This window comes from Aptenodytes forsteri, unplaced genomic scaffold (assembly GCF_000699145.1).
Source record: "Aptenodytes forsteri isolate BGI_AS27 unplaced genomic scaffold, ASM69914v1 Scaffold23, whole genome shotgun sequence".
Lineage (NCBI taxonomy): Eukaryota > Metazoa > Chordata > Aves > Sphenisciformes > Spheniscidae > Aptenodytes > Aptenodytes forsteri.
In genome coordinates this window covers 1,036,395-1,054,741 of record NW_008796043.1, presented here as the reverse complement: position 1 = coordinate 1,054,741, position 18,347 = coordinate 1,036,395, and the positions used below count along the sequence as shown (strand labels likewise).

The 18,347-nt window shown below is 40.8% G+C and overlaps 1 protein-coding gene across 2 annotated transcripts in view; it reads right to left on the bottom strand.

Moving 5' to 3' along the window:
- Positions 1–18,347, bottom strand: part of LOC103904206 (ethanolaminephosphotransferase 1) — a 42,602-nt gene that overhangs the window by 11,377 nt on the left and 12,878 nt on the right. For both annotated transcript variants that reach the window (XM_009285597.1, XM_019473768.1), the window contains 2 exons: positions 17,317–17,585; positions 9,117–9,225 (listed from right to left, as the gene is read on the bottom strand). In XM_009285597.1, the coding sequence (XP_009283872.1) occupies positions 9,117–9,225; positions 17,317–17,585 (378 nt within the window). The remainder of the gene's footprint in view (positions 1–9,116; positions 9,226–17,316; positions 17,586–18,347) is intronic.

Here is an 18,347-nt window from a genome sequence, read left to right as displayed (position 1 = left end):
GAACTGATTTCAGATGACTTTGTACTGGGGCTAATGTGGCATAGCAGGCTCTCAAGAAATGTCAGTGGTTACCATCCCGTCCTCGTCAAAGACGTACCCAAGTGTTTAGCATGCTCTGGCCAGAGTGGCAACTCAAGAGAAGGAAAACTAAAAGAAGCAGGAATAGTAGGGATCAGGAGTGTTGGAAAACAGAAGAAGTAAAAAGGGATGCAATAGATAATATATTTCTCCAGTCTTTCTGGTTATCTTTTAAAGAGGAGAAAACAAATAACTGGAAAAAAATATATTATCCAGCCTGTAAATAATTTCAGGTATTGCATTTTTACGTGTTTACTTCTTGGTTTTGCTTTTTAACACAAGTAAAATGAAGAGCTCTGCTTCTTTACCATGGCAGGAACTCTGTATCAAACAGCTGAAGGATGTGCAGTTGAAGTAATATCCCAAGTATTCTCTAAATATATTTCTAAAATTCGCAAGCTTAGTGCCTTCAAAATGATCTGTGTTTAATGTGCGCTCCGGTTAGCTATGTTTTCTATTAGGCAGGGAGGGCTAGTTCAATAAAATCTTGAGTTACGTACAGCAGTTCCAACATCTGTATCACATTAGAGCAGACATGAGACAAAACATTGACTCTTGAGGTTAAATCTAAATTTCCTGCTGCAATCCTGAAATTTGATTTGTTAGGAGAAAAGCAACCGAGAGGAACAGAAATAGAGACTAGAACTAGAAATAGAATTCAAAGAGCAATGGTTGCCAACAATTTGTTATTTTTATGAAGTGCCATTTTAGTTAGAAATAACACACTGACCACAAACAATCCCCCAGCTAGCTAAAAGCCACTTTCCGAATGGGGCAGTTACACCAGTTACTCCTCTGTATTTTTATACGGCTTCGCTTTTAGCAGAGCGAGAGCTGAGGATGCGGTAGGGAAAGCAAAGGGTGTTCCCCTGTTTCTTATGGGATTTTCAAAATTCCATCATTTCCTACAACGTGTTGCTTTCCCATCTTTTTTTAGCTAAGGAGGCCTGGCTTGGGGGCTGCTTTTGGTACTCATTAAGTCTGCTTTTTAATTGGCATTAAGGATCCCTTTGTGCCCAGGAGCTAAACTGCTGCTTCCGCATTGCTGCCATTCCCTGCTGGTCAGGGGAACAAAAGGTGCAGCCTGGAAAGCAAACCCACTGCTGTCTCTCTGGCGCTCAGCCACCCCGGCACTGGTCAAGTGATGATGATGGAGGTGGGTTTTTTTTTTTTAATGTCCTAAAAGCACATATTTTATTTTAAAATCGTTAAAAAATCAAGTTTAGTGCATTAGATGCTTTTAACACATTACAGAAAATATAACTCCCCAAGTGGTATTAGAAGTATTACTGTTCTTTCAGTATTTTTTAATTTCTCCTTTAATATTTTCCCCCGTTTTCCAGCTGATTTAAATGCTGAGACCCAACTGTAAGAACACAGGCCTGTATTAAAGGCAGAAATACTAAAGCACAGATGGGTGGCACAGATACACACAGGGAATTCTTGTTTTACGCTAAGCTGAAGGTATCAAGCCCAAATCCTCGGATTTAGGTACAATCCTATGGTCAGGCCTCTGCCTTGCACTATCTTGACTCCCTCTTCAGAGAAATAAGCATTTGCAAAGCTTTTTATCAGGAATTAGTCTGTCCATATAAAAAAAAAAAAAAACAACAAAAACCCAAAACCAAAAAACAATGCATTCAGGAATTCAGGATTAGAGACGTCATAAATAAAGGCGTTATCTTGTTTTCCAAATATACATATACGTAAACACAGATACATACACACATACACAGACATGCACATATATATATACACACACACATGTGTAAAAGAGATCAAAAAGATAATTCCCATCAATTTTAGTGACAACCTTAGATTTCATTTGGTGCTTTCAAATTCAATTCCGAAACAGTGAGATGTTGTGTGATATTGCTGAGTGAATTTAAAAAAAAAAAAAGTGATGGATACTATGGTACATTTGTCCCCTATGTTAGTCTAAACTAACAGTAATGTATTTAAGTTTAGTTATGTGAGGGCATCTTAAACCCTCATGTAACTAAACTTACAGACTCCTGAAGACCCGCAGACAATCAGGTTGCTTCCATGACACACTGCAGTTACGTAGTGTGGCTGCCATACCTGAGTTAATTTAGGCATTTCCGCAAAATACAGACTTGCTTGTTGTAGAGGAAGAGAGGGTACAGCCAGAAACGAACTGCTGACACTACCGTCAGTTCTAGAAAACGCTATTTCAGTAACCAACAGAAGAGCCCCACACTGGCACTCAGACAAAGGTAGAAAGCCCACCGCAGGTAGCCAGGTTCCTGAATACACCAAACTTCACAGACTGTGAACACCACTAAATAAAGAAGCGACTCCAAGTAGGTAGCCAAGACACCTGAACCACTATTTTTAAACAAATTAGACTGCTTCAAAGGAAGGACAATGTTTATCTTAGCTCTTTATCTTCTCCGCACCTTTGCTGTTGTAAATCGTGTTCGTTGGTAAGTTCCTGACAAGTGAACCATCCTTAAACTGTCCTAAGAAAAGTGTTGAAACATTATTTGTTAAGAATTGGCTCTTCCTGATAGTTAAAAGTTCAAAATTGAGACAGTACAATACAGGGATGTAATTTTAGGTGAACACTGCAATGGAAACAGCAGGAAAGTACCCTTCCATCCGTGCTGTGCTCCCCCAAAAAAAGATTCCCCAGAGCATTCCTCCCATTTGGGAGGCAGTAAAGAGGTCTGTGCAGACCTTCTCCTGGGCGTATTGCAGAAGTGGAGCTCAGTGAAAATCAACTCTTTAACAGTAGGCAGTTGTAGTTGCATTTCAGCCTACAAATGAAATACTATCACCCTCCTCTCCTGTTCTTCCCGCGCATCCACATGGCCGCCTAGAGCATACTGCTTGGCCTTTCTATCTCTAGGTTAGTAATTCATCATGGTCAATACTTGCTTTAAAGAAATGGGATGTTGTTATTTACCTTTCTTAGCCACCAGACAAAAAATTAATTAAGACTAAAAATATTTAGGCCTCAGTATTAGCTTGGAAAAATCTTTAAATACTTTTTCCATGGTTTTTCCAAATTTCTTCCACATTTAGAGCAGCTAGATACATGAAAATATCTTAACACACTGAATGTTTAGCCCACTGATCGGAGCCCAGAAGCAAGCTTCATCAAAAGGTGAACATTTAGGAGCACTTGTAACTGGAACAGCAGCTTTTTATGGAACTGTGATTTTCTCAGGCATGTCTTGAGAAGACAGCTCTTTTAATTGGTTGTGCAAACAGATAATTGCATACTGAGCTGCCCACTAACTATAAAATTACATTTTATTATTATATAAAATGGCAAACTTAGAACCACTTAGTAATTGGGAAAAAAAAAAAGCTTAGAAAATGAGTATATAATTTTCAGACTTAATTGAGCCTGTAAAGTCTGAATACATTAAGCAATTTAAGGACAGATGGAAAATACACCCAAACAGATCTACACAGTATGAAATGATTTTACGGGGATTGAGAGCACGGTGTAAGCATGAGCACACTTTTCATGCACAAAGTTAATGTATGTTTTGGATGTTTAGCATCTAAGGTACTTCTTGAGTATAAAGATTGTAAAAGGATGCATTTACCGTGCTTGTTGATTTTATAGCTTATTTTCAGCATCTAAGGAAGTACACACTGCATTTATCTCTCTTGAACTGAGCTGTAAGCTAACAGTTAGCATTTGGAGGGATTTAGTACAGACTGAGAAATTAGTTTATGGATGTAGATGCTTCTTTGATGTAGTCCTGTTCACACAGCATGTACACATCGTTGTCTCTTTCTGGGCACAGCAAGAATCGAGCACCAGGGGAATGGTGCCTTTATTTGAAAAGATCAGGCTGGCTTCCAGAAGGACTCCGCCAGGTGAGCTCCCTTGTTTGACTTTCTTCTGGGGCTCCCACCGCCCGTGAAATGACTCCTCACAGCTAACACCACCGAACCCATTCCCACTTGTAATTAGCATCCCGTGACACCGCTCTGCCTCTGGCCTCCAGCGCTCTGGTTTTCTGGGTTATTGTTCTGACTGGTTCAGATGAGTTACTCCAAACATGAACTCAACTGCTTTTTATATACATCTTGAGTGACAGGTGAGTATTTCACACCCTTTACTTCAACAAAGTCTCGTACAATCTGTCACAGCAATGCTTTAATAAATGTTAAACAGGTGACAGACACGTAGAAGCCAACTCATGTTAACCACGCTTCTCAAACGAGGCTAGTCAAAGCCTGTCGGAGTGGTAACATTTTGAAAACATATCACTTAACGTTTAATCATTCAACTATCCATCAGTAAGGCAGAACCATCAGCCACTTTGCAATGGGAACTATAGGAAATCACTACAGTATGACCTATTCATATGAGGCAGCAACAATTTATAATTTGACCGTGGCTTCCTAAACATTTTCTGACACTGAAAAAAGGGCAGGCTGCTGTGTGATTACCCACTGCAAGGACTTCTGTGTCCTCCTTTCATACATAGGATATAGGACACAGTGTAAGGACAAGGCGCTGTTTTAGATGGCTAACTGCTTTCCCACTATGACAGAATTCAAATACTTGGCATGTTTCAATTGTGCTCATCATTAGTTTTTTGCTGCTATTATGTTTTCATTTATGTATTTACTCCTCGTTTTATATACTTAAGTACCTCAGAGAAGGAGTGAACCTCAAGGAACACACACTGCAAAAGTCAGCACAGAACCCAATCCAATACACACCACAGGAAAAAATTCTGAATGCTTTGGCCCCATCTCTAAAAGAAAGTTCAAGTTTCAGATCTCTGACAGATGTTAGTACTCCTTTCACATTTCATGTTCAAACCTGTACTTTGAAAATTTGTCTCAGCTTTGCCACAGGCTTTAGTAGCCAGATCTGGGCACTGTTGACCAGATAGAGTGGACTCAGATGTGCCACCGCATCTGGATTACAGAGCTGTCTGCCCCATGTGCCAGACACTGATGAAGTACAACATATCCATGCTTTAGTGGTCCTTTAACCACAAAGCCTGTTCTTGTGATTGCAATTAATAGTGAAGAGGAGCAGGAATCTTTCTGTGCATCCAGGAGTCATTTTTCCAACCTGGCTTCCTAAGGAATGAAGCTGACGTGATAACACTTTGCTTGTTTGTGTGCATCCCACCATAACTTCTGAGCCCTCTGGTCAATTCTGAACAAACTTAACAGACTGAAAGAAATTTGCAGTAAGTAAGTTGCATGGACATGAACAGTCAGGTAGAGGAAAACAGATATATAAATGTCTCCAGTTAGGAGAGGATTGCAGCTTGAACTCAAATTTTGTTAGACAATATAAAAACTATCTCATAGAGAGCAAGTATGAACGTCTCAAGAATGGGAAATACTTCATTCGGAACATGCACCTATTACAGGTCATTTAATTGCAATGTGAGACAGAAACCATCATCAATTAGTAATGCTGCTCCCTGAACTACTGATGTTTACCTGTCAGTGAAAATCTTCTTATCAAGTCTATAGCATCATTTGTGGTACTAGACTTCATGTGGGGAACTGACTGTTTTAAATTGCTTATTGTAAATATTTTATATTGCTCTCAACCTGATAGCACAGTGACAGGGAATGCTAGGCATTCGGGATACCCTGGAGGGGCAAAAATAAATGATAGCTCTCACCCCAGTGCTGCCCTTTGAAGGGACCCTAGTTAGCCAGATAATGCTATGGGACAATTATGGTTAAATCCCGAGGGAGCTTTCGGAGTGTCATCCACAGGAGCCTTGCTGAGAGCAGAAGTAATTAGTTCCAGCTGAGCACACAGGCACATAACTTTAGAAAGGTCTGGCTCCTTTCACGCTAGGAGAGAAAAGGCATTTCTGTCTAGCAGCCAGGACAACACACTCTGGGAACAGGAGAATGGCCTTCTTTGTTTGTTTGGTGTCCAGCTAGGTGTGTGTTTGGGAGCCGCAGGATGGAATTGCATTCACTGCCTGTGAGAATTATGGGTTTCTGTTCACTGGGTAGCTGAAAAATTCCCATAAAATAGTATGCAGAAGTGTCTCTGCTTCACGGGGGAGTCCTCCGAGGTCACTGTTCAGCAGTCCGAGACTTGGCCTTCCTACAGGTCTTCACAGTGTGCTAGACAGTTCCCAGGGACATACGTAAAGCTCTCTCTTGGGAGGCTTTCCTAAAACATCTAATCTAAACACCGGTATTGCTGCACTTTTATGTATATCTTTGTGTGTTCTGGCACCTGATAAAAATTCCATTATTTTCAGCGAGTGAGTGTCACCTGGCGATACCACAGCTTCCTCTGAGGAAGTGCTTTTGCAGAGTTCATCCTTAGGTTATATGTGGGCTATTCTTCCCCCCCCCAAAAAAAAACCTCCAGGAAAGACATCTGAAAAACTCCACTCTTGTGCATGTCGTTTGGATTTCTTCCCACTACAGAAGGTACTAGCTAAAGCCCAGCTGTTCTCGGAGAAGTGATGGCTCAGCAGCTGAACTCCTGTTGTGTGGAGAACAGTAAAAGCACGAAACAAATGCCAAGTATTGATGGAGCAGCTACAGGTTCATTGTTAGAAGGACCACTAGTGACTACTAAATGCCATCAGATGGTTAAGGACAGCCAGTTACGGTTTAATGGCGCCTCTCGGGGTCCTGGGAAACTAACTCGTAAAAAGCATCAGAGGCCCACTATGTCGCTTTGTTTTTTAACTAGCCACAAAGGCATTTAACTGAGCATGCCAGAGAGTGGGCTTTCTGATACAAATGGATCTGGCTGAGCAAGACACACTTGCTGCAGCCTCTCTAAGGGAGAGAATAATTTAATCTTCCTGGCTGCTCGGCCCTTGGTGTAGATTAAGACCGATACTTTTTCTGCAGTCACAGTGGGGTCCTGCAATTTACTGCAAGCTTCTAAAAACTTTATATATCTACATTCACTGCACACGGGTTATCCAATGATAACCACCTTAATCACTAGTGCTGCGCTGAGGTTCAAACCTGTGGTGAAATGGCAGTGCTTTCTGGATCAGCGTGATCCTCAGTGGAAGGATTCTACTTTTTTAATATTTAAATTTAGTGTCTGTTCTTAAGAGATTTACTAAGCACTGTGACAATTTTGTAATATAGAGTCAACCAAGATCATTTCTTGCATACTTTAAACCCATATTTAACTATAATTAAGCTGCAAAAGTTGCCCTGTTAATAGCATTGTGGATAGTGTGTGAGAGACACTGTTTTTAAAGAGATCTTTTGGCTCTTACTTATGCCCATTCTGCTTGGGACAATGGTGGAAGAAATACTCAATTCTCTGCTCACGGATCCATTCATGCAAGCGTACCACATGAGACAGAAGTAGTACTTCTTTCTAACGCTAATGGAATAGCCCGTCAAACCTTGCTTTGCAGCTCTTTTTGGTAGAGTATGAAAAAGGCTGCCGGCTTCTGCAGATTTGATGACATTGACATGCTTCCCTACCACAAACCTTTCTAATATGTTGAACAGTTTGAACTAAACCTTCATCCATGGCTTCCCAAGCGCAAGGGAAGCCATCAGCGTACTCACTGAGCGGGCTGCCACGTGCCTTAGTGACAGGAACAAAAGCAGCGATGTGCGTAGCACAGACCGAGCGTGTTCAATGGACTAGCCCATGCTAGCACCTAACGCCAGCGCAGGCCTCACCTGCCGCTTCTGGGAGAGCCAGCATCCATCTCTCCTGGACTTGGGGCGCTCCTTCGAGAGCACAAATCACTCCCTATCCCTCAGTGCCCTGCCAGCCACCAGAGGGCATTTTATAGCTACGTCTCTGTTAAGCTGAATAATTCGTTGACTACTGTAAAGGCAACCACTATTTTTTCCTCTTCCTTTCTTTCTTTTCCTCAGAGTGCCTAAAACAGGCCTGACAAAAAAAAAGGACTGTACAATCTTGGTCACAAATGGTCAGTTTTATGCTCTGGGTAAAGCACAAAGGACTCTCAAAACCATGTCCTTGCACCCGCTGCTCATTAGAAAGCACAGCCTGAACGCAGGGTCCTTTCCAATCTGGGAATTCTGGGAAGCACTGCTGAGGCTGGAGGCAGTACCTGCTGAAGACCTCTCCATGGGAAAGGGTGGTGAGGGCACATGTCAATGCAGTTGACTCAAAAGTGCCCCCCAAAGTGGTCAGATGATAGCTCCTAGTTAGAGTCAGTGTTGGGTGAGCATCTATAGCCAAGCTCTCCACTTGGCTCAAGGACTGAAGACGTTTCTTGGGATGTAAAAGTCTAGACTGTCTGTGTTAAACACTTTTTTGGTGCCCTCTTCTCATCACTTGTATGCTTATATAAAAATGCCTAAAATTTATGTGCTAATTTCTTCACCTTCCAAGCAACACATCAAAGCCATTTCGCATACACACATTTTTAGCTAAGATTACCATGTTTTTAACTCATTAAAATGTAACTGCTCTTGTCCTCAGTCTAGCTATAGCAGTTGAAAAATGTTCTATGCTTATTTCAAACTACACTGACGGTATCAAATAATGAGCAAATAGGCTATTGCTGTATGAAAAATGCATCACTTCTGTTCTTGAAGTAGCTCTAAAGAAGAGCTTAGAAACCACCTGGCTCTTTTTCAGATTTACAGTTGTGCCTCCTAAGATTATTTAAATAATGCCTTTATTCCTTCTATCCATAATGTTTTGGAGCATAGTGTGCTGCTGGCCAAAACGTTAAACTTCTAATATATGTAAATGTGAGCGACACTTTACCTGAGTGACAGGAGGAGTTCCTGAGACTTTGAGAGCCAGCCAGCCAGCCAGCACACTGCACTGCACTGCACGTGCAGATAAGGAACATTTTCTGTATTATTTGTGCGCAACAGATAGTAATTCAGTGAGGAAAATTGTTTCCAAAATTATCTACTTTTTTAAGGTTTTCCAGTATTAGTCCTTTTAATCAGCTCTATTCATGTGTTTTTTGGACTAGCCAACACTTACAAAAGGGAAAAAAAAAAAAGAAGGAAATATAAGACGTATCTAATAAAAATAATTAAAAAGCAGTAGCTTTGCATGGATCTGGACACTTACTTACCTATAAGCAAGATTACTAATGCGTCTGTAATGTAATAACCAAACAGGAAAGGCTTCTGCCAGACTTCCACCCCAACAGCACTGGTGAGCAGATATGCTGCTATTAATACCTATAGAAAAAGGATAACGTATTTTCAATCCTTTACTTCTAAAGGCACAGAATTTCGTTTATCGTCTTAATACAAATGCAAGAGTAAAAAAAAAAATCTGTTATTTTCCTCCTGTCTCCGCTTTACAGGACCTTATGCTGCCAAGGTTACTTTTGGAGTTAACTCCAAAACAGTTACTTCTAAGCAGTGAATCAGCTTCCAGGGTCACCAACAAATTATTTAAAACGTATGAAATACAGTAAGCAAGCAACTTCCCTGCTAATGCGTGCATCTGTTTGCATGTGGTAAGTACTACTGACTTACCTTTTTGAAGCACCTAATTTCTAAATCCCTTCTTAATGCCAGGTTTCCCCACTGCACATGCACTTTCTTTTATTTGCATACAGACTTCAGAATTAAGTGTGGTTATTTTTGCAGCTCAACCCCCTGAACTCATCATATCAGAATAACTGAGAGGGGAAAAAAATCTAAGCTCACCTGAAATAATAAAAAAATTCAATTGAATGTGAAGAAATAAAAAGAAGGGGAGGGAGCTGAAGTCTTCCCTGATTTTTAATTTGTTTGACAGATAACATCATTACAGGACACAAAAAGAAACACGTAGTCAAACGCCATTAAGAATGAAAGGACTGATACACGAGTCGCTTGCTGAAGTGCCACCAGTTTCAGTAGAGATGTAAATGTAGTTCCAACTCTCTCTTTAGAATTAATTTTGTGACCCAGCTGAGGTCAGAAATCTTAATGCAGTCAAAATCCTATAGCTCCTATAGCAATACCTTTCAAACCCATTGTATTACCTGTAACAGCACCGCCTACAACTTATGGTGCAAATGGATGAAGTTTTACCGTTTTAGGTGTGTAACATGCAAATGCAGTACTGAACGTGATGCAGTGGTTCCCAAGCCCTGGTGCCCTCGATCCCACCTCCTCAAGGGACCCCGCTCTCCCTTGAAACCTGTTTCCTGGCTTAGCCCAGGCCACCCACCCCCTGCAGCCCCTTCTGCTGCCGGCACCCAGCTAGCGGGACCGCTGACCCTCTCTCTAGGCTATTTCGTTCTCAGCTGTTTAGTTTTGCTATAGGACTCATAAAGGGCTGTATGTTTCAGGCTACGTCTCAACCTCCTGAACTATTCTAGACTTGGATTAAGAAGGAATTGCGAACATTTACTTTAGCTCTAAATTAAAACAACTCTGTTAATTATAATGCCATTTAGAAGACTGCGTATTCATCTATTTGTTTTCAGGTAACATTCAGTAACCCTTATATTTTCCATTCAGTTCAGCTTCTCACTCTGAGATGACAAATATTTTCCAGCTTTACCTGTATGACAGATTTTACTACTTTTTGTTTAGTTTTTTTAAATACACATTTTTTACTGTTATGTTTTTTCTTCATTTTTAACTTCAGTAAACACATTTCCAGTTTTCTATTAAATTAATTGCTTTAGTTTAAAGGTACAGTGAAAATCTCTTGTTTAGATAACAGGCTGTTTAAGATCACAGATTAGTAGCAGAACACTGATGTCACTTAAACTCCCTATTACACGTAGATATCACTATATTTGACTTCACTTACTTGTCTGTATCTAAATGCAAGATTCTTGCCCTATCAGTATGCAGCCCTTTAAGAGTTTTGCTTGAATGTGGCATTGCAGAATTGGATGTTTGAATTGCCTCTGCAAGAACAAGCAGCACAACAGATCTGCAACGGAGAAGAGCAGGCACTGGTATGAGAGTTACATCTTGGGCCATTGAAGACAGTGAGTCAAATTTTGGTCTAAATGAAGGACGCGTATAATGGGTTTTGCAACCGACTACAACAGAGCTAACATTTGGCTTTCTGAAGAAGTTGCGTTATGTTATCCGCAAGACATGATGGATGGACTCCTGGCCCCATCAAAGTTGATGGCAAAACTCCAGCTGGCTTTGATGGAGCCTGAATTTACCCTCACACGTTGAATTCTGAACAGACTTTTTTGGCAAGTGATAAAAGAGGAACTTCAGTATTATCCGTTATTACAGTCAGTACTTTTGGCAGAGCAGTCATGAGCATCGCTGTCAGATGTCAGCACACCTCCAGGAACAGGAGCGTCAATGCAACGGGCTCTCTCAGGGGAATCCCCTGCCCTGGGATTTGGTGATGCAGCACTCGCAGGTTGAGTTTGCCTCTTATTAACAAACAGATGTAGTGTATGAAAAAACACTCTTTGGCTTCAAATTTTTGGTGTGCTGTTTTTTAAGGACTTGTAACTTTGACTTCACTGAGGCAGTCTCAAAGACCTCCTTTAGAAAGCTGGAAGGATGAGAAAACGGCTGCGTCCCTTGATCTAAGCTATATTAGCAGAAACTGAAGATTGTCAAAATTATTAGACAAAAGCTAAGTACATTAATCAGCTGTATAAGCTGTTTTTAAATGCACTGCTGGTAAAAAAAAAAAATTAAAATGTAAAGCAGTGTTCCTAAGTGAATAATTCTACTTAAGAAAAGATGGCCAGGTTTTTTACTCATCTCTCTGGCATCAGTCGGCTTTAGTACTTTTCAGATATAAATGTAGTCTTTAGCAAGTAAAAATAATTGCAACCTTTTGTAAAATGAGAAGTCCAAATTAAATAACACAAGTAAGGGCGATATAGCAAGTTAGTGTCAGACTCATCCAATCTTGGATTCCAACTCACTGCAGCATCTGACCAGGAAAATTTTTGGCTTGCCAAGGCCTTATCTATGAGGAGGAGGAGTACTTATGCAGACAAAGATCTGGAAATATATGGTGTTAATTTGTAGGCCCTTTGATATGGCTGAACAGCAGGACAGCTGGCTTCTGAGCAGTGGCTCCCTATCTTGTCACAATTTTATAAATCACAGCAACAGTCACCTTCGTCCCTCTGTAAAATCAGAATATTACTTCTTTAATGTGGCATTGAGAAAATTCTATGTAACCATGAGGCAGTGTAACTCCTCAAAACCTCCTAGCTTCTAGCATTTTAACTGTTCTCTAAAGTATTTGATTTTTTAAAATCACCATCTCTTTCATGTCTTTCCACTACTGCAGGTGTAAGTTTTGTGACCAAAATATTCTAGATTGTGTGTGTGTGCGCATACATTTTTTTTCTCCCTAATGATTTACCATTTCTGTTTTACACACAGGCACATTGAGTATGCTGTATATGTACTACATGGGGAAAAAAAAAATCAATCATTTTCTCATCTTTTTGAAAAAATATACTGGCTATGCTTTTAAATTCTTTATGATTCCACAAAAAAATGACATTATTTTTACTGTAATATTCAATTTCACTAGCATATTCCAATAGCATTAATTGTTCATGTGTTGAAATATTTTCCATTAACACAGTGCTCAAACTGAACATCTGGAGAGCAAAGTCATTTAAAATACAAGGTCACTTTTTTCCTCTGAAAATAAATGTGACACTTGCCTAAAAAAGGAAGAACTAATGATTTCCTACAAGTGATTTCAATAGGAGGTAGCTTTAGCGTGATGTGTAATTTTTCCATTTTATTTTTTTTCTCAGTATTTTTTCTTTCAATAAATCGTTAAAGGTTGCAAATTTAGCCTATAAAAATAGGTTTTTACATGCCTTAAAAAGGTAATTTTGCATTTAGACATGCAGTATGTGATAGGTAAACAGCTAAAGGCACGTGGAAGATTAATTAACCAAGAAAGGTTTGAGTAGAATCATAATCGAGTGGTTAAGAATGAAGCAATCTGCTGCAGCGAGAGCCTGTGCACCGCAGGTCCTTAGCTGTTTAAATTTCACATGGCTACACCATGGGGTTTCCCTCAGATAACCGAGTACTGAGCTGGGTTTCCAGCTGTGTCAGGAGGCAGCTGGAAGCAGACACCATGGCCTGGCCAGCACTGCTTCCACACCGCTATCGGTTCTTTTACTTCAACAATTCCAGTGCGCTCCTACCTTTGGAACTAAATAATAATCAATATTATTCCTTCACAAGAAAGGCTATGCTTTCCACAGACGCTTCAAATTAGAAAAACTCTGAAAGTGAATATCTTTTTAATTAAATTTAAAAAGATTCTGAATCCTGAAAACGTGACCAAAGAACGACACATTTGCATCTTCATTTTTCTTTTTAATAGAGACTCTTTTTTTGCCCCTCAGAAGAGAGAGAAGTTTTTAAAAGATGTGATGTGCACTTGCATTGCTCGGGATTTCTCTTCCAGTTCCTGAAACACTGGCTGCCACAGTACTTCCCGGGAAAAGGTCATATGAAACATATTTCAGCATGCGTTTTGTAAACCGCTTGTCAAAAGAAATCTTGGTATATGGCATCCAAAAAACCCCTTCTCCTGTTTTGGCTGAAAGGAAGGAGAAAAGTAAGTTCTACAATGTTTCAGTTGCTACCTCCATCGTATAGTTCATTTACTCAGAGTTTCAAGGCAGGCAGAGTGTTCTCCCTGAGAGTCTAGGTGGGACCGTCCAAAGCCATCGGGCAGAACCAGCTGGGAAAGCATCTCAAACCAAAAACCTGGGGCTTATGCTCCAAGCATCCACGCCTTCAGGCATGACTGTATATAGGATTTCTGGTCATCCCCTCCTTACAGGGCTAGGGCAGGGCCAGAGGGAGCTGCCTGTTGCCTTTCACATTTGCTGCTTGTGCTTTTGTGCTTTTTTCCCGCTTGCCCTCTTGGCTGGGGAGAGTGAGGGGAAGGAGAATGGAATCGGCTGGGTCACTCCATCTCTCACGCAGCTCTTATTTTCACTTTTAAACTTTTATTTAAAAATATAAAGGGTACCTCCCTGTTACGCTTAAGGCAGCATCGATGTAAGCACTACATCATATTAAGGAAAAATGAACATTTTGTTCCCCTACTATGAACTCAACTGCAGTAGCTTATGAAAAGCAACAGCAGGACTAGGGGAGTGCTTCATTAGGGGAGTATTAAAATTTTCAGGAGAAAAATTGATTTTTAAACAATCCAGTCTGTGAAAATTAACACATGGCAGGAAGCCTTCCTCAGGAAAGCTTTGTCTTTTTTTTTTTCTCCAAGAAACTTAATTTGCAGGCATTAGCTTTCTTTGGTTGGGCTTGTGACAAGATGTATCCAAGAACATAGCAAGGGTTTCTTGTTCAGTCTTCTCTTCAGCCCATGACTTTTGGGGGTTTGTGCTTACTTGAAAGTGCATGAAAATTGTCTAGATGGTACAGTGTGAAAAGGCTCCTCTCCCTGCATCTTTTTCTGCCCGCAGAGGAGTCAGCAGAAGATAGCTCCTTGTGCTGGAGGGAGGATGGGGGAAGAGTTTTCACTGTTGCAGATGCCTCCTCCTTGACTCTGGATCCACAAACGTAACAGCCCTCTGACCACGCATCTCTCAGACACATTACAGCCATTTTTCAAGTTTACACACCACAGCTCCTATAAATGGCTGTCTGCTGTAATCAAAGCTAACTGGAGTGCCAATTACAGCCCAGCTAGTGCAATTAGGTTACCAGTTCTGACGAGTCATCAAGTCGCAGAAAAATGTGATCTGCACAAGTCCCAAAATTTCTCTATTTATAATGGGGTATTTTTTCATGAGGAACAGTAGCTCTTTTTATACCACAGTTAACACAGAGCCAGTGAGCGGGCTGTCTGTGTTTATACACAGTGGAGCTGACTCAGCAGTAGTGTCCTGGGAGCTACATGCCAGTTCAGCTTTCATTAAGGTCAACAGTTATCTGTTTGCACACTTACACTAATTACTGTATTTCCTGAGCTTTCTGGCGATAACAAAGCCCAAAGTTCCTGGCTACCATAAATTTTAAAAGCAGAAGCAGGGCACTAGACCACCTGAATGTCTGACATGCCAATGCAATAGCATCATGTTGTCGGTGAAATTACTGAAGACAGAGCAGAGAAGCGCATTCGCGCAGCAATTCAGCTAGGAACGCCACAGAGGAAACAGTGAACTAAATGCTGGGAATTAGTCTGAAAGCAGCCTGCGAGTGCTTCCGCCCTCTCTGCCGCTGAATGTGACTGCGGGAATATCTGGCAGAGAAGTGGGGGGGGAAAAACCAGCAAGGGAAACATTACCTTCCATACTCATCATCAGCCATTTGCTAATGTCCTCAGTATCCTCTCCTCCAAGTAGCTGGAGATGAAGAGCTACCTTTAATAGTGCACACATCATACAAAATTGTTGAATGGGTTTACAAAACAAGAGCAAGGCAATGTTTGTAGGGGAATTAAGACCTTTTACTAGACTAATTAGTACAACTAGAAAAAAATACGTTATGTACTTTCTGGTGTGCGTGAAACGTAGTTTGGACAAATGGAAAAAATATTACCTTGATCTACAAATCCTGTCTTATCTTTGTTCATAAGCAATCACAACTACAAAAGCAAATTTTTACAGATGGGAAAACTGACCTACAGACATTTCAAGAGCACAGTCTTCCACCACTGTTGATGATTGCGCTGTATAGCATCAAAAATATCTTTACATTTATATGTTTATCATTTTGACTGTAGGCAAATCATCACAGAAGTTACTAGAAAGAGAGCATGCAGGACAGCAATTCAGCATCAGAGGGGAACAGGAAATAGCACTTGTTAGCACCTTGCATCCAAGTTAATCAAAGCAGTTTACAGACTTTACTGAAATTCAGCCTCACCACAAATCTGTCAGGCAGGGAAATGTTATTACCATTATTTCCCAGATGGGAAAGCAGTGACAGAGGCATAGGTCACTAAAAGGCACTGACAGAGTTAACAGTACTGCTCCGCTAGTACGCTAACAGTACTACTACGCTAGTTGTACCCCACTCCCATATTTAACCACTAATACAGTTTGGATGCTGCAGCAACCCGAAAGAGCTTTCTAAACATTCACGTGTATATCTACAGTAATCATCTGAGCAACAAGTGAAATTGGTTTGAACATAGCTATTCCTCTCCTGCTGGAAGAACTTCACTAAGAAGCCTTACACAGACATGGCTGAAACTTGTAGACCAGCTGGCTGCCTAATGTCTTAGTCCTGAGCCAACTTCTTCTCCCAGACCTATTTTCTAGGGGACAAAACAGATGCACCACAGCTGGACCACCATCTCCGAGTTGTTCTCAAACCACTGGATTCTGATTATGTTTACAGCAATACATCTGCAGCCGTTAATTCAAATACTATATTTCCATTAAAACACATATTTGAATATTTGTAAAACTTCTTTCCAATTATGTATATTTGGCTGTACCTTTCATCTCATGCCTGTGACAGGAAGCTCAGAAGACTGGGACTGGTCTCTTCAGGCTGCAAGAGCCTGGCTGTCTAAGAAATAGATAAGCCAGCCCAGAAATCCCAGCACTGGGCCCTTGGCAGCGCAATGAGCTTGTTACTACTACTGCTGCTACTCATTTGTGCACTGAGGCCACCACTCCCCGTGGTGCCCTGGGCATGTTTCTGAAGAGGTCCACCTCAAGGTAGGGCTGTAAGCCGGTCAAGAACTCAGCTGGGGACTGGCTATGGGCTGATACGGAATTCATGTTACTGAATGCCATTCCCGGAGAAGAAACCTTTAACGGTATGGCTTTGACTTTTTTTCAAGGGTAAAACTCACTTGACACTGACAACAGTTAACGCTCGCTGTATAGGTACAATGCTATTTCCATTACCACATTCGATGTCAGAGGTGGTAGAATTGGGAAGGTCTAGTATTGTATAACTGTATAATTACTGTTAATAAATACTACTTGGACTAGTTCACATTGTGCCTCAGAACCTAGTGTTGGTGGGAAAATTGCTTATGGCTTCAGATGGCATAATAATTTTTGTTAATACTACAAATCAAATGCAGTTAAATTACGTTCTCATGGGCACTATCTGACTGCTAGGCTTGCTGCAAGCCTTTTTTTTCCTGCAAGGCAATGAATCTCTGATACTGACAATTTGCTCAAGAGCGTCCCTTCTTTGCAAATGCAGGAAATATTTCTGAATTACTTTTAAAGTCATGCTATTTCACATTCAAAATCTTGGCCAAATACATTTGGCCTTGAGCTCTATTTTTCTATTTCTGTAATATTATGAAAACACTAACATAGTTAAAAAAATAAAACCAAAACACGAATGATAAATACTTACCACTTGGCTTATATCGTATCCCCAAGGAAGAAAAAGAACTCCTGTGTTATATTTCTCCCAGTGTGAACACATAAAGTTAAACAAGACAATGCTTAAATATATATACATTGTATATACAGAAACTCCAGTCTTCCCATTGTCACGGGAACAGACAGAAAAAAAAGAAAGCACAAAAATGGAGGTAGCCCAGCTATCCAGCCCATGGTCAAATAATTCTCCCAGAGGACTACTGGACTGAGTCCTTCGAGCGTGTTTCCCATCTATGGAGTCTAGAAGGATTGGGAAAGGAAAAGAAATAAAGAATTAGAGTACAACGAAAGGAGTCACTTTCTTCATATACACTTCACTACCGCCTATATAACATATGGGAAAAATACACCGATGACAGCAAACTGAAGCACAACAGTCCCTTCAATACCAACATGTTAGGATGGCTCATAAAATATTCGCTTCAGTTATCAAGTAATTTTTCTGTCCTTACCTCAGCTCTTAAACTAAATGCCACCTTCCTTCGAAGCTTCAGAAAGACATTCATAATTACTTGTCCTGAGTGGTCTTTAAACACTTTTATATCAGTCCCTGCAACCGGTTTCTCAATGAAAGTGCTGAAAAGTGTCCACAGGGCTTCTCGCCCGTCCATTGGTGTTATGGACCCTTTGAGACTTCAGACCGCTTGAGGGGTAGATTCACTAAGGCATTTAGGTTGCCTGATGTTAAACGCTTCAATGACTAACAGTTATGTGGCAGCCTCAAGGAGCAAATTTCACAAAATTTATTTGTGTGTGCCTACATAAGATATTTTAAAGAGTCTTTCAGTTGAAATCTTAGGATACAAGAGTCAACAGTGTTCCCAGGTGGCCAAGAAGGCCAATGGCATCCTGGCTTGTATCAGAAACAGTGTGGCCAGCAGGAGTAGGGAAGTGATCGTGCCCCTGTACTTGGCACTGATGAGGCTGCACCTCGAATACTGTGTTCAGTTTTGGGCCCCTCACTACAAGAAGGACATTGAGGTGCTGGAGCGTGTCCAGAGA